Below are 12,804 nucleotides of genomic sequence, written 5' to 3' on the forward strand. Positions count from 1 at the left end.
TTCTGTTCTCTTCTCTTCTCTTCTGTTCTGTTCTCTTCTCTTCTCTTCTCTTTTTCTTCTGTTCTCTTCTCTTCTCTTCTCTTCTCTTCTCTTCTCTTTTTCTTCTGTTCTCTTCTCTTCTCTTCTTTTCTCTTCTGTTCTCTTCTGTTCTCTTCTCTTCTCTTCTTTTCTCTTCTGTTCTCTTCTCTTCTGTCCTCTTCTTTCTCTTCTTTTCTCTTCTGTTCTCTTCTCTTCTTTTCTCTTCTTTTCTCTTCTTTTCTCTTCTGTTCTCTTCTCTTCTTTTCTCTTCTCTTCTCTTCTTTTCTCTTCTCTTCTTTTCTCTTCTCTTCTCTTCTTTTCTCTTCTCTTCTTTTCTCTTCTTTTCTCTTCTGTTCTCTTCTCTTCTGTTCTCTTCTTTTCTCTTCTTTTCTCTTCTGTTCTCTTCTCTTCTTTTCTCTTCTTTTCTCTTCTGTTCTCTTCTCTTCTTTTCTCTTCTGTTCTCTTCTCTTCTCTTCTCTTCTTTTCTCTTCTGTTCTCTTCTCTTCTCTTCTCTTCTCTTCTGTTCTCTTCTCTTTTCTTCTCTTCTGTTCTCTTCTCTTCTTTTCTCTTCTCTTCTCTTCTCTTCTTTTCTCTTCTCTTCTCTTCTGTTCTCTTCTCTTCTTTTCTTTTCTCTTCTCTTCTCTTCTGTTCTCTTCTCTTCTGTTTTCTTCTCTTCTCTTCTCTTCTGTTCTCTTCTCTTCTCTTCTCTTCTTTTCTCTTCTCTTCTTTTCTCTCTCTTCTCTTCTCTTCTCTTCTGTTCTCTTCTGTTCTGTTCTCTTCTCTTCTCTTCTTTTCTCTTCTCTTCTTTTCTCTCTCTTCTCTTCTCTTCTCTTCTCTTCTGTTCTCTTCTGTTCTCTTCTTTTCTCTTCTTTTCTCTTCTCTTCTCTTCTGTTCTCTTCTCTTCTCTTCTTTTCTCTTCTGTTCTCTTCTCTTCTCTCTCTTCTCTTCTGTTCTCTTCTCTTCTTTTCTCTTCTCTTCTCTTCTCTTCTGTTCTCTTCTCTTCTTTTCTCTTCTCTTCTTTTCTCTCTCTTCTCTTCTGTTCTCTTCTCTTCTTTTCTCTTCTCTTCTTTTCTCTCTCTTCTCTTCTCTTCTCTTCTCTCTCTTCTCTTCTCTTCTCTTCTGTTCTCTTCTGTTCTCTTCTCTTCTTTTCTCTTCTGTTCTCTTCTCTCTCTTCTCTTCTCTTCTGTTCTCTTCTCTCTCTTCTCTTCTCTTCTCTTCTCTTCTCTTCTGTTCTCTTCTCTTCTCTTCTTTTCTCTTCTCTTCTCTTCTGTTCTCTTCTCTCTCTTCTCTTCTCTTCTGTTCTCTTCTGTTCTCTTCTCTTCTCTTCTCTTCTTTTCTCTTCTCTTCTCTTCTCTTCTCTTCTCTTCTGTTCTCTTCTCTTCTTTTCTCTTCTCTTCTTTTCTCTCTCTTCTCTTCTCTTCTTTTCTCTTCTCTTCTTTTCTCTCTCTTCTCTTCTCTTCTCTTCTCTCTCTTCTCTTCTCTTCTCTTCTCTTCTCTTCTGTTCTCTTCTGTTCTCTTCTCTTCTTTTCTCTTCTGTTCTCTTCTCTTCTCTCTCTTCTCTTCTGTTCTGTTCTCTTCTCTCTCTTCTCTTCTCTTCTCTTCTCTTCTCTCTCTTCTCTTCTCTTCTCTTCTGTTCTCTTCTGTTCTCTTCTCTTCTTTTCTCTTCTGTTCTCTTCTCTTCTCTCTCTTCTCTTCTCTTCTGTTCTCTTCTCTCTCTTCTCTTCTCTTCTCTTCTCTTCTTTTCTCTTCTATTCTGTTCTGTTCTGTTCTCTTCTCTTCTGTTCTCTTCTCTTCTCTGCTCTTCTCTTCTCTTCTCTTCTCTTCTGTTCTCTTCTCTTCTGTTCTCTTCTCTTCTCTTCTCTTCTCTTCTGTTCTCTTCTCTTCTCTTCTCTTCTCTTCTCTTCTCTTCTCTTCTTTTCTCTTCTATTCTGTTCTGTTCTCTTCTCTTCTGTTCTCTTCTCTTCTCTTCTCTTCTGTTCTCTTCTCTTCTCTTCTCTTCTCTTCTCTGCTCTTCTCTTCTGTTCTCTTCTCGTCTCTTCTCTTCTCTTCCCTTCTGTTCTTTAAGCAGATGCTTTTATCCAAAGCGACTTTCTCTCCACTTTGCCGCTTCATCATCGCATCTCCATGATATCATGTGATTATGGCTCTTGCAGTGTTTCTCGGCCAGACAAAGTCATCTTTCCTTCTAACTGGACTGTTGGTCACAGTTTGGTGGAGGAGCAGGATGTTGGCCCTGTGCTTCAGCAGGTTTACGAGGTACCACTCTCCCTTGTTTGTTTAAGATATTTTAAAGGAATTTATGTGTAGCTGTATAATGTTGTATAATGTGTAATTTTGTGTAATAATTGTGTTTGCAACAACAGTGGAGCTCAAAATGAGACTCTTGCTCTTTCTTTCTCAGCTCGTAAATAATGGTCCCAGCGTGGTGAGTCACACAACCTTACAGGTAAAATGTCCTCTGAGGGCTCCGAGCCGCGAGCTGCTCTACCCTGTAGAGGTGATCACTGAAGGGCCACTCAGCTGCTCATCCAAAACAACCTTTAATGCACTGAAACTCAAGGTGAATACACACATTTCAACACCCAAACAGCTTGGTTGGCATGGAGACACAATTATACCAGTTATTCTTGTTCCTGAAGATTGTATTGTGTTAGTTAATGGCTAACAATGTATCCAGCTTCAGCCTCCTTCAGCAGAGGGTCCTGCATTACCAAAATCCACCACTGAGCACAACATCCAGAGGAGGGCGGTGCACAGAGAACCTCTGGCTGAAGAAGGAAATCTGGTGAGACACCTGACGATCCAGCAGTTTTCAGGAAAAACAGGATCTTTAAACAGAATATTATCTTCTGACTTGCAGAAGATGAACATGAACCAGAATCAGCTTCATTTGTCACTGAGCCAGCAAAACAAAATTATTCCAGATGAAGACAACATACATGTGACATAAACAGAATCCAGCAGACTGAGGCAGCAGCCACAGAAGCCGCGCAGCTTTTTTTTGCGGAATGAGGAAAAGATTACAAAAGGGAGGATGGGTGGGTGTTTAAAAAAAAGAAATATCGCTACACTTCACCAAAAAGGGGGAAATATGCAACAATAACACACCTCTAAACAAAAAAGCAGTTAAAGCAGAAGAGAACAAATCAGGGGATCTCTCAGCTCAGCCAAGTCAGGTTGCAGCCAACTGGCACATGTGGGTGGGTGTGGGTGTGGATGTGGGTGTGGGTGTGCGTGGGTGGGTGTGGATGTGGGTGTGCGTGGGTGGGTGTGGATGTGGGTGTGGATGTGGGTGTGCGTGGGTGGGTGTGGATGTGGATGTGGGTGTGGGTGGGTGGGTGTGGATGTGGGTGTGCGTGGGTGGGTGTGGATGTGGGTGTGGGTGGGTGGGTGTGGATGTGGATGTGGGTGTGGGTGTGCGTGGGTGGGTGTGGATGTGGATGTGGGTGTGCGTGGGTGGGTGTGGATGTGGGTGTGCGTGGGTGGGTGTGGATGTGGGTGTGGATGTGGGTGTGCGTGGGTGGGTGTGGATGTGGGTGTGGATGTGGGTGTGCGTGGGTGGGTGTGGGTGTGCGGGTGTGGATGTGGGTGTGGGTGTGTGGGTGTGGATGTGGGTGTGCGTGGGTGGGTGTGGATGTGGGTGTGCGTGGGTGGGTGTGGGTGTGCGGGTGTGGATGTGGGTGTGCGTGGGTGTGGGTGTGGATGTGGGTGTGGGTGTGGGTGTGGGTGTGGGTGGTTTGGTGTAGGACGGTGGGTGTGGATGTGGGTGTGGGTGGGAGGGTGGGTGTGGGTGTGGGTGTGGATGTGGGTGTGGGTGGGTGTGGGTGGGTGTGGGTGGGTGTGGATGTGGGTGTGGGTGGGTGTGGATGTGGGTGTGGGTGGTTCGGTGTAGGACGGTGGGTGTGGATGTGGGTGGGAGGGTGGGTGTGGATGTGGGTGGGAGGGTGGGTGTGGATGTGGGTGTGGGTGTGGGTGGGTGTGGGTGGGTGTGGGTGTGGGTGTGGATGTGGGTGGGTGTGGGTGTGGGTGTGGGTGTGGATGTGGGTGTGGGTGGTTCGGTGTAGGACGGTGGGTGTGGGTATGGGTGTGGGTGGGAGGGTGGGTGTGGGTGTGGGTGTGGATGTGGGTGTGGGTGGGTGTGGGTGGATGTGGGTGTGGGTGTGGGTGTGGATGTGGGTGTGGGTGGGTGTGGGTGTGGGTGTGGATGTGGGTGTGGGTGGGTGTGGGTGGATGTGGGTGTGGGTGTGGGTGTGGATGTGGGTGTGGGTGTGGGTGGTTCGGTGTAGGACGGTGGGTGTGGGTATGGGTGTGGGTGGGAGGGTGGGTGTGGGTGTGGGTGTGGATGTGGGTGTGGGTGGGTGTGGGTGGATGTGGGTGTGGGTGTGGATGTGGGTGTGGGTGGGTGTGGGTGTGGGTGTGGATGTGGGTGTGGGTGGGTGTGGGTGGATGTGGGTGTGGGTGTGGGTGTGGATGTGGGTGGGTGTGGGTGTGGGTGTGGGTGTGGATGTGGGTGTGGGTGTGGGTGGTTCGGTGTAGGACGGTGGGTGTGGGTGTGGGTGTGGATGTGGGTGGGTGTGGGTGTGGGTGGATGTGGGTGTGGGTGTGGATGTGGGTGGGTGTGGGTGTGGGTGTGGATGTGGGTGTGGGTGTGGGTGGTTCGGTGTAGGACGGTGGGTGTGGGTGTGGGTGTGGATGTGGGTGTGGGTGTGGGTGGTTCGGTGTAGGACGGTGGGTGTGGGTATGGGTGTGGGTGGGAGGGTGGGTGTGGGTGTGGGTGTGGATGTGGGTGTGGGTGGGTGTGGGTGGATGTGGGTGTGGGTGTGGATGTGGGTGTGGGTGGGTGTGGGTGTGGGTGTGGATGTGGGTGTGGGTGGGAGGGTGGGTGTGGGTGTGGGTGTGGATGTGGGTGTGGATGTGGGTGTGGGTGTGGGTGGTTCGGTGTAGGACGGTGGGTGTGGGTATGGGTGTGGGTGGGAGGGTGGGTGTGGGTGTGGGTGTGGATGTGGGTGTGGGTGGGTGTGGGTGGATGTGGGTGTGGGTGTGGATGTGGGTGTGGGTGGGTGTGGGTGTGGGTGTGGATGTGGGTGTGGGTGGGTGTGGGTGGATGTGGGTGTGGGTGTGGGTGTGGATGTGGGTGGGTGTGGGTGTGGGTGTGGGTGTGGATGTGGGTGTGGGTGTGGGTGGTTCGGTGTAGGACGGTGGGTGTGGGTGTGGGTGTGGATGTGGGTGGGTGTGGGTGTGGGTGGATGTGGGTGTGGGTGTGGATGTGGGTGGGTGTGGGTGTGGGTGTGGATGTGGGTGTGGGTGTGGGTGGTTCGGTGTAGGACGGTGGGTGTGGGTGTGGGTGTGGATGTGGGTGTGGGTGTGGGTGGTTCGGTGTAGGACGGTGGGTGTGGGTATGGGTGTGGGTGGGAGGGTGGGTGTGGGTGTGGGTGTGGATGTGGGTGTGGGTGGGTGTGGGTGGATGTGGGTGTGGGTGTGGGTGTGGATGTGGGTGTGGGTGGGTGTGGGTGTGTGGGTGTGGGTGTGGATGTGGGTGGGTGTGGGTGTGGGTGGGTGTGGGTGTGGATGTGGGTGGATGTGGGTGTGGGTGGGTGTGGGTGTGGGTGTGGATGTGGGTGTGGGTGGGTGTGGGTGGATGTGGGTGTGGGTGTGGATGTGGGTGGGTGTGGGTGTGGGTGTGGGTGTGGGTGTGGGTGTGGGTGGGTGTGGGTGGATGTGGGTGTGGGTGTGGATGTGGGTGGGTGTGGGTGTGGGTGTGGATGTGGGTGTGGGTGTGGGTGGTTCGGTGTAGGACGGTGGGTGTGGGTGTGGGTGTGGGTGTGGATGTGGGTGTGGGTGGTTCGGTGTAGGACGGTGGGTGTGGGTGTGGGTGTGGGTTCCAGTGTGGATCAAAAACATCAATACCCATGATGCAACTTGCTGAAACAATGGATTGAGCTACGAGCGGCTTCTGTGGCTGTGAGCTAACTTGAGCACCACTGCAGTTAAAAATGAAAGTTTAGCTACAATTTGAAATAAGGGGATATTATTAATATGATAAATTATAAAAATGAATGATCAATTACCATCATTAGGTTATTACAAAGACTCATAGCAAGTTTATCCAATCAGCAAACCTCTGAAAAAGCACCTTTTACATTTTCTTTTCTTTTGTCTTCTGTGTTTCTGGTCTCATTAGGTGTTATAAACTATTAAAAACAATCACTTGTGAGTTATATGGACCAACGCTTTGGAAGAGGACTGAGAACAGCTGAAACTGTTAGCATGTAGAAACGAATACCCTGTAAAAGAGAAAATATCATAAAACAATTACATCTTCTTGTTTTAGGGTTTCTATTTTGATTTGTAAACTCAGAAAAGATTGAGCTGTTATGCTAGAAGCAGCTAATTAACCATGTCATTAGCTTCTGCATTACTAGAGCTGTCAATGTCTGTCTAACTGTACACAAATTTACAACTACAGGAGATCAGTAATGTTATTTATGAATAAAATATGTAAAACAATCATTTGTGAGTTATATTTGGCCTTGCTGTGTAAAAGATACAGAAGCAGTAACAGTAGCAGAGACTGTAGGATGAGAAGTAGAGTACTTCGTTCGCAGACTGCAGGCTTACTTGTGGTTCCTAGAGTCTCAAAGAGCCGAGCAGGAGGCAGAGCCTTTGGTTATCAGGCCCCTCTCTTATGGAATAAGCTCCCAGTTAGTGTTAGGGAAGCAGACACCCTCCCCACCTTTAAGACTAGGCTGAAGACTTATCTTTTTGATAAGTCCTATAGCTAGGGATGGTTAGCATCCCTTAGTTATGCTGCTATAGGTTTAGACTGCTGAGGGACATTTCCTGATACACTGAGCTTCTTTCTTTTTCTCTTTATCTCTTTCTTTTACCCCCCCTTTTTTTTCCTTCCCACTGTCGCCAGTGTGCTTGCTCAGGATGGGAGATTGAGTTGGACTCAACTCAATCTGTTGGTTTCCTTATATAGGCTGTTATGAATTGGCCTTCATGATGTTTTCCCCTCTGTCTGTAAAGCGTCTTGAGATGGCATTGCCGTGATTTGACGCTATATAAATAAAGTTGAATTGAAAAGTTGAATTGAAGTTTATCTTGGCCTTAGAGCGACTGATGTGCAGATTTGACCACCAGAAGATGCATCAAAGTTCACATAGGGCCGAGGTTTACATGTTCAATAAATCATGGTGCAAAACCTGAAAATGTTACAGACAGACTCCCATTTTTTGAAGGAAATAACAAAAAACATGAAAAGGAATAAATTAATAACAAAACTAGATAATGAGCATGTGCTTGTTTGGGGAAATTGGCCAACTTATTTTTACAAAACCTGCTTGGCAGACATGTGGGGCAGTGGACTGCTGGGAGCTGCAGTGTGACGTGGGGCTGCTACAGAGAGGAGCCAGCATCATCTTGAGTGTTCGATCCAGAGTTTGGGCTGAAACCTTCAAGGAGGTGAGTTGACAGGGTCTTTTAAAGCCCACTGTCACTACAAGAAAGTTGAAAGAAACAGCTCACTGGGAAGACCAAACCAGAAGGATGTGGTTTATGCTTTCATGCTGCCCTGTGCTGGAACAACTGATGGTGGGCTGTATCCATAAAACTCACTTTATCAACACGTTCCAGCAAAGTGTTGGAAACATTCCTCAAACAACACACAGGTGCTCCACCTCCATACCGGGGGTCTCCTGTTCCACCACACTCCAAAGCTGCTCTATTTGACAGAGATTTCCTTTGCTTATCTGCAGCATCCATACACGGAGCACATCCTGGAGTGTTCTGCTAACTTCCAGGTCAACAGGATGCCGTATTCTATTCCTGCCAAATTCAAGCAATCCGGATCCAAAAAGGTAACTTTAGCTTGGCTTTGTCTTTCATTTTCACAAGCTCATCATAATATGTATTGTCATACATACATAATTCAGGGGTGCCCAAAGTTGACCCTAAGGGCCGCTGTCCTGCAGGATTTTGATGTATCCTTGCTCCAGCACACCTGGCTTCCATTAAATGGATCCAACAGCCAATGACATTCTACACAATGAGTGATTAAAGTCAGGTGTGTTTGAACGGGGATACACAGAAAACCTGCTGGATTGTGGCCCTTGAGGACCAGAGCTGGGCATCCATGGTGCAATATTTCTGATCTTTGCTGTTGTCCAGGTGGTGGCAGTTGTGGTGTGGAGCAAGCCTCTTAGTCGGATCTGGGTTCCAGTGTGGATCATCATCCTGGCTGTTTTAGTCGGGCTGCTGTTGCTGGCTCTGCTCATATATCTGCTGTACAAGGTGGGAGACAGAAGAAAAATACATTGGAAAGATACAATGTGAATATTAGGGTTATGATTCAGTCTTTGTTGGAATGAACATGGAGTGCAGACTATTTGCTGAGTTGGGCTGCTTTAAGATGTTGTAGGTCCTCGACAACTAAAAACCCATCTAAGGTGCTCATGCCTAAATAAATCATGCTGTATACCTTTTTCTTACCTTTACTTGTTGGATATGAATTCTCTAAGAAAGTAGTTGTAAGTAAAAAGAATCCAAACTTGAGGAAAATAAAACAACTTGGCTCCAAAACTTTGACTTTTGGAAGTTGCAGCATTGTTTCTGTCATCTCTTAGAAAGAAAGCATGACAGAAGGATTACAGTTTAACTTTCTGCTGAATAAACCAGTGGGACTTGATTACATTCAGATTTTATCATCGTTTAGTCATAAAATACAGCAGATTATCAAACATCTCTATCAACCCCTCAACACATATTGTCAAAGATTAGGGACAAACTTTTTTAAATAAATTAGATTTCAAATTATTTTTTGTATTTTACTGATAGACTTTTTATGTAATCATCTTGCAATGTCTTAATAAAGTTTAAAACTTAATCTATCCATGAATGAAGGTACTGTGTAAGTGGTGAAAGAATTTATTGCTTTTTAACCATATAATCCACCTAAAATATTTGAGGAGATCTTAAAAATGACAGCTATCTTCTGTCTGAGGATTAGAATGTGATTTCTGTGTTTCCCTGCAGATGGGCTTCTTTAAAAGATCAGATCCATATGGTACCACCATGGAGAAAGCCCACCTCAAACCCCAGGCATCCTCTGAAGCTTAGATCCACAATGAGGGTCTGCTACATTTCCAACAACTTGCCAAGTTAACAGCAGGGACTTTTATGTGTGCTGTATCACTGGAATACACTGTATCGGATGCTGCACTTAAATGCCAAAAGCAGAGAAGGCAACAGGAGTCATGCAGCCAGATATGCTCTGCTGTTTGGACATTATTTTGTCAGAGCGCCTGCCTGTGAAGACATTTCTGTATAGACTCTGAATGAACAAATAGACCTCCTTAAAAAGATACTAAAGCAATAGTATCCAAATCCAAAAAGTTTAAGCCACATTTGCAATCCCGTTTGATGTCTCTGGAAAATTCTGTTTTTGTATGATCCAAACACCACTTGTTATGTATGGCAGTGTTTTCCTGTTGTTGAATATTGTACTGTACTGTCTGCAGGAATCACCTGGTAAAACTGCAAGGTTTGGCTTGAATCATTCCTCTCCCATACTGGGAGGTTCTGTATCTATGATGCGTTGTATTCACTGTGTTATGACCTCTTGTTGTTTTTGTTGTTTTGGTTCAAAATAAAGCCTAATTTTGTATCCACATCCAAAGTGCCTCACATGGGGCATTTGTGAGTAAAATGGAAAGCAAACAGAACACATCACCAGGCTCTGAGCTGCAATCTGCTTGGTAAATCACAATCAGGAGACACATGAAACAGGCTGCTACAGGTGCTGATTACCGGAGAGTTATAACAGTTTTAACAAATAGAACAATGTGAAAATTATGACTGAAGAAACTAATAGCCTGTTGAATCTTGCATGTTTGCATATTCATTTTTATCTAGTTTACATTGTTTTACAAAGAATCTTTTATCACTGGCTATTCTAAGTCCTTTTTTAACAAAGGAGAAAGACTGTTTTTCCGACCACCGATTTCTTTGTACTTTCGTACTTGGTTGTCCCGTGGCTGAAGCCCTTCCAAAGTTCGCCGACCCACATAAGGCCTGGTTGCATCTCGGAGCCAGACCTAAGATTCACACCACCTCCACATCATCCCAACTGGAGCCCTGGTTCCCTGTCAGTCCACGGCTAGAAAGAGGACGGCATCTCCACCAAACAACAGCCACTTTCACAACAGGGTTGATGTCCTTAGCCTTGAGGATTTTCCCCCCTTAGGAGACGGGTCCCGGTCCAGCAGCTCACTGGTACCACGTCCTTTCCTCCCCCTGTGCCTGAGCGCCTCGCACCAAGGCTCACAGGTCCGTGCTGGTCTTTTCCCTGGCTCCACAACGGACCTCCACCCACCCCGCTGTCTGCCCCGTCGCATCTCCACCACCACCTCACGTATAGCCTTCGTCCAATTCCTCCCCCACCATTCTGATAACTGGAGACCTGAGATAAATGAAAAATTGCGCTCCATAGCTAGAAACATGGCGTTAGATACACCAGGGGTTGTAGTCAAATTCCAGAGCACACAACATTGAATCCTACTTAAAACTGCTGGCCAAGGATAAACGTAAATACAGAAGTATTATTATTCATGTCGGGGTAAACGACACCCAACTGCGCCAATCTGAGATCACTAAAGTAAATGTTACCTCAGTGTATGACTTTGCTAATACCAGACCCGTGCCAAATCTGACCAGTGATGACATGTTTAGCTGTATGTCATCCTTCGATTGCTGGTTGTTTAGGTGGAGCCCAGAACACAATGTGGGCTTTATAATTAATTGGGAAAGTTTCTGGGGAAAACCTGGTCTTCTTGGGAAAGACAGGATTCATCCCTCTCTGGATGTAGCAGCTCTTATTTCTAGGAACATGGATGATTTTATTAGTCATTTAAACCTGGGACTATTCAGGATTGAGACCAAGAAGCAGAGCTGTATCGTCTTACATGCCTTTCTGTGATCTCACCCCTGTCGTCACTCTCTCTAAAACCCAATATGATTGTACCCCCCCCCCAACCACCATAGTTATTTTATCTGTCGCTCACCACCACAACCAAGAAAGAATAAAACTGAAAGCACATGTGAAGTAAATCTTCAAAACCTCAAAAATAGGAAAACAATACATTTAACTGGAATAAAAAAATAATTTAGGTGGTTAGCACTGTGGCCTCACAGCAAGAAGGTCACTGGTTCAATCGTTGGCTGGGGAGGGGTTTGGTCAGTGGCCTTTCTGTGTGGAGTTTGCATGTTCTCCCCGTGTATGCGTGGGTTCTCTCCGGATTCTCCAGCTTCCTCCCACCATCCAAAGACCTACATGTTAGGTTAATTGGTTACTCTAAATTGCCCCTAGGAGTGAGTGGTTGTTCATCTCTGTGTGACCCTGTGATGGACTGGCGAGCTGTCCAGGGTGTACCCTGCCTGTTGCCCAAAGCCAGCTGGGATAGGCTCCAGCTTCCCCACGACCCTGAATTGGATTAAGCGGTTTAGAAAATGAATGAATGAATAAAAAAATAAAACCATTAAATGTGGTTTACTGAATATCAGATATCTTCTAAGTCTCTGATAGTCACCTGAATGACCTTTCAGCAATATTCCCCACAATACCATGTGTTAATATCAAATCAAATTTATTCATCCCAGAGGAGAAATTCAAAGTTCAAGCCAGCTCGTCCAAGGTTTGATATACAGACATGTAACATTCATGACAAAAGAATAATACAGAACCAAGCTGAAAACTTAGGCCATGCAGCCAGTTTTACCGGCGCCCCCATATAACAGACAAGAACAGAGGTACATTAGGATCATAGGGGGTCGAGGAAAAAAAAAGGTCATGTAACTCCGGGTCCCGCTACAATGATGCAGTCCGAAGATACAGAGAAAAAAAAACTCATACACTTAAGCACAACCTCAAACAAGACACACAAAGTCCAGGGAGGTGGTGAGTCATGTAGTCGGGAACCTGGGGTGGTTGAGGAGGGGGGACAAAGCGTCTATGAACATCTCTTCTTCAGTTCTCAGGGGGGGTTGCACCGGCCCAAGGCCGATGGGAAGCCGAATCCAGATATGAATGTTGTTTGGGTTCCAGGCGAGGAAAACAATTTGCCCTCGGCCTTGAGTCCATAGCAGGTCTCAGACTGGTAGCTCCGAACAGCCGAATGGGGGGGTCAGTTTCCACAGATTCTAGCAATCTTCTCCATGTTGTTGTCGATTCTGTGGATCAGCTCCGGGACCTCGGCCCAATGACCAGTATGGACCAGACCGGTATCCTGCTTTCGGTCGAGTCCGGTAAACACAAGAGTCTGTGCACTGCTAGCTCGGCACATATCGTTACAGAATTCAGGCAGCCTGCCAGTTGTTGCCAGAATCTCACAGGTCTTGAGGTAGATCAGAACTCCACCAGCACCAATCAGCAGAATCCCGATCACTAATTATCCAAAGATGTAAACATCCTCCACGTCCTCAGAGGACAGAACCGCCAGACACATCGGTCTCCACCTGGCCCATGAGTCCTGAACGTATCCAGCCGGAAGCGTCCCCTCAGGACATGCGGGCTCCCCTCTGCCCGATCTTCAGGTTGAGAAATTTGATCAATTGCATTGAGAGACCGGCTGATCAAATCCATGAAGTAAATTTGAGTGAAAGTAAAGAGATGTAAAAAGAGGCTCAGAGTCAGACAGGACAAAGTTGCAGGCCAGAGTGGGAGGGAGGGGAGGAAACAGGAGCAAAGAGAAAAGCGTCCGCCTTCACTGAGAGCAGGAGAGAAGGTGACAG

At 46.7% G+C, this 12,804-nt stretch overlaps 1 protein-coding gene across 1 annotated transcript in view; it reads left to right on the top strand.

Annotated features, from left to right (window-relative positions):
* LOC306757747 (integrin alpha-5-like) overlaps window positions 1-9,135 on the top strand; it is a gene marked incomplete at its 3' end in the record, with an annotated part of 91,720 nt that extends 82,585 nt beyond the window's left edge. Inside the window, exons 24-30 of the mRNA XM_079242873.1 lie at window positions 2,172-2,274; window positions 2,420-2,578; window positions 2,696-2,803; window positions 7,369-7,482; window positions 7,776-7,877; window positions 8,188-8,310; window positions 9,052-9,135. Coding sequence (XP_079098999.1) covers window positions 2,172-2,274; window positions 2,420-2,578; window positions 2,696-2,803; window positions 7,369-7,482; window positions 7,776-7,877; window positions 8,188-8,310; window positions 9,052-9,135 — 793 coding nt within the window. The remainder of the gene's footprint in view (window positions 1-2,171; window positions 2,275-2,419; window positions 2,579-2,695; window positions 2,804-7,368; window positions 7,483-7,775; window positions 7,878-8,187; window positions 8,311-9,051) is intronic.
* Window positions 9,136-12,804: the final 3,669 nt, after the last annotated feature.

Source organism: Telmatherina bonti (assembly GCF_933228915.1).
Source record: "Telmatherina bonti genome assembly, chromosome: 6".
Taxonomy (NCBI): domain Eukaryota; kingdom Metazoa; phylum Chordata; class Actinopteri; order Atheriniformes; family Telmatherinidae; genus Telmatherina; species Telmatherina bonti.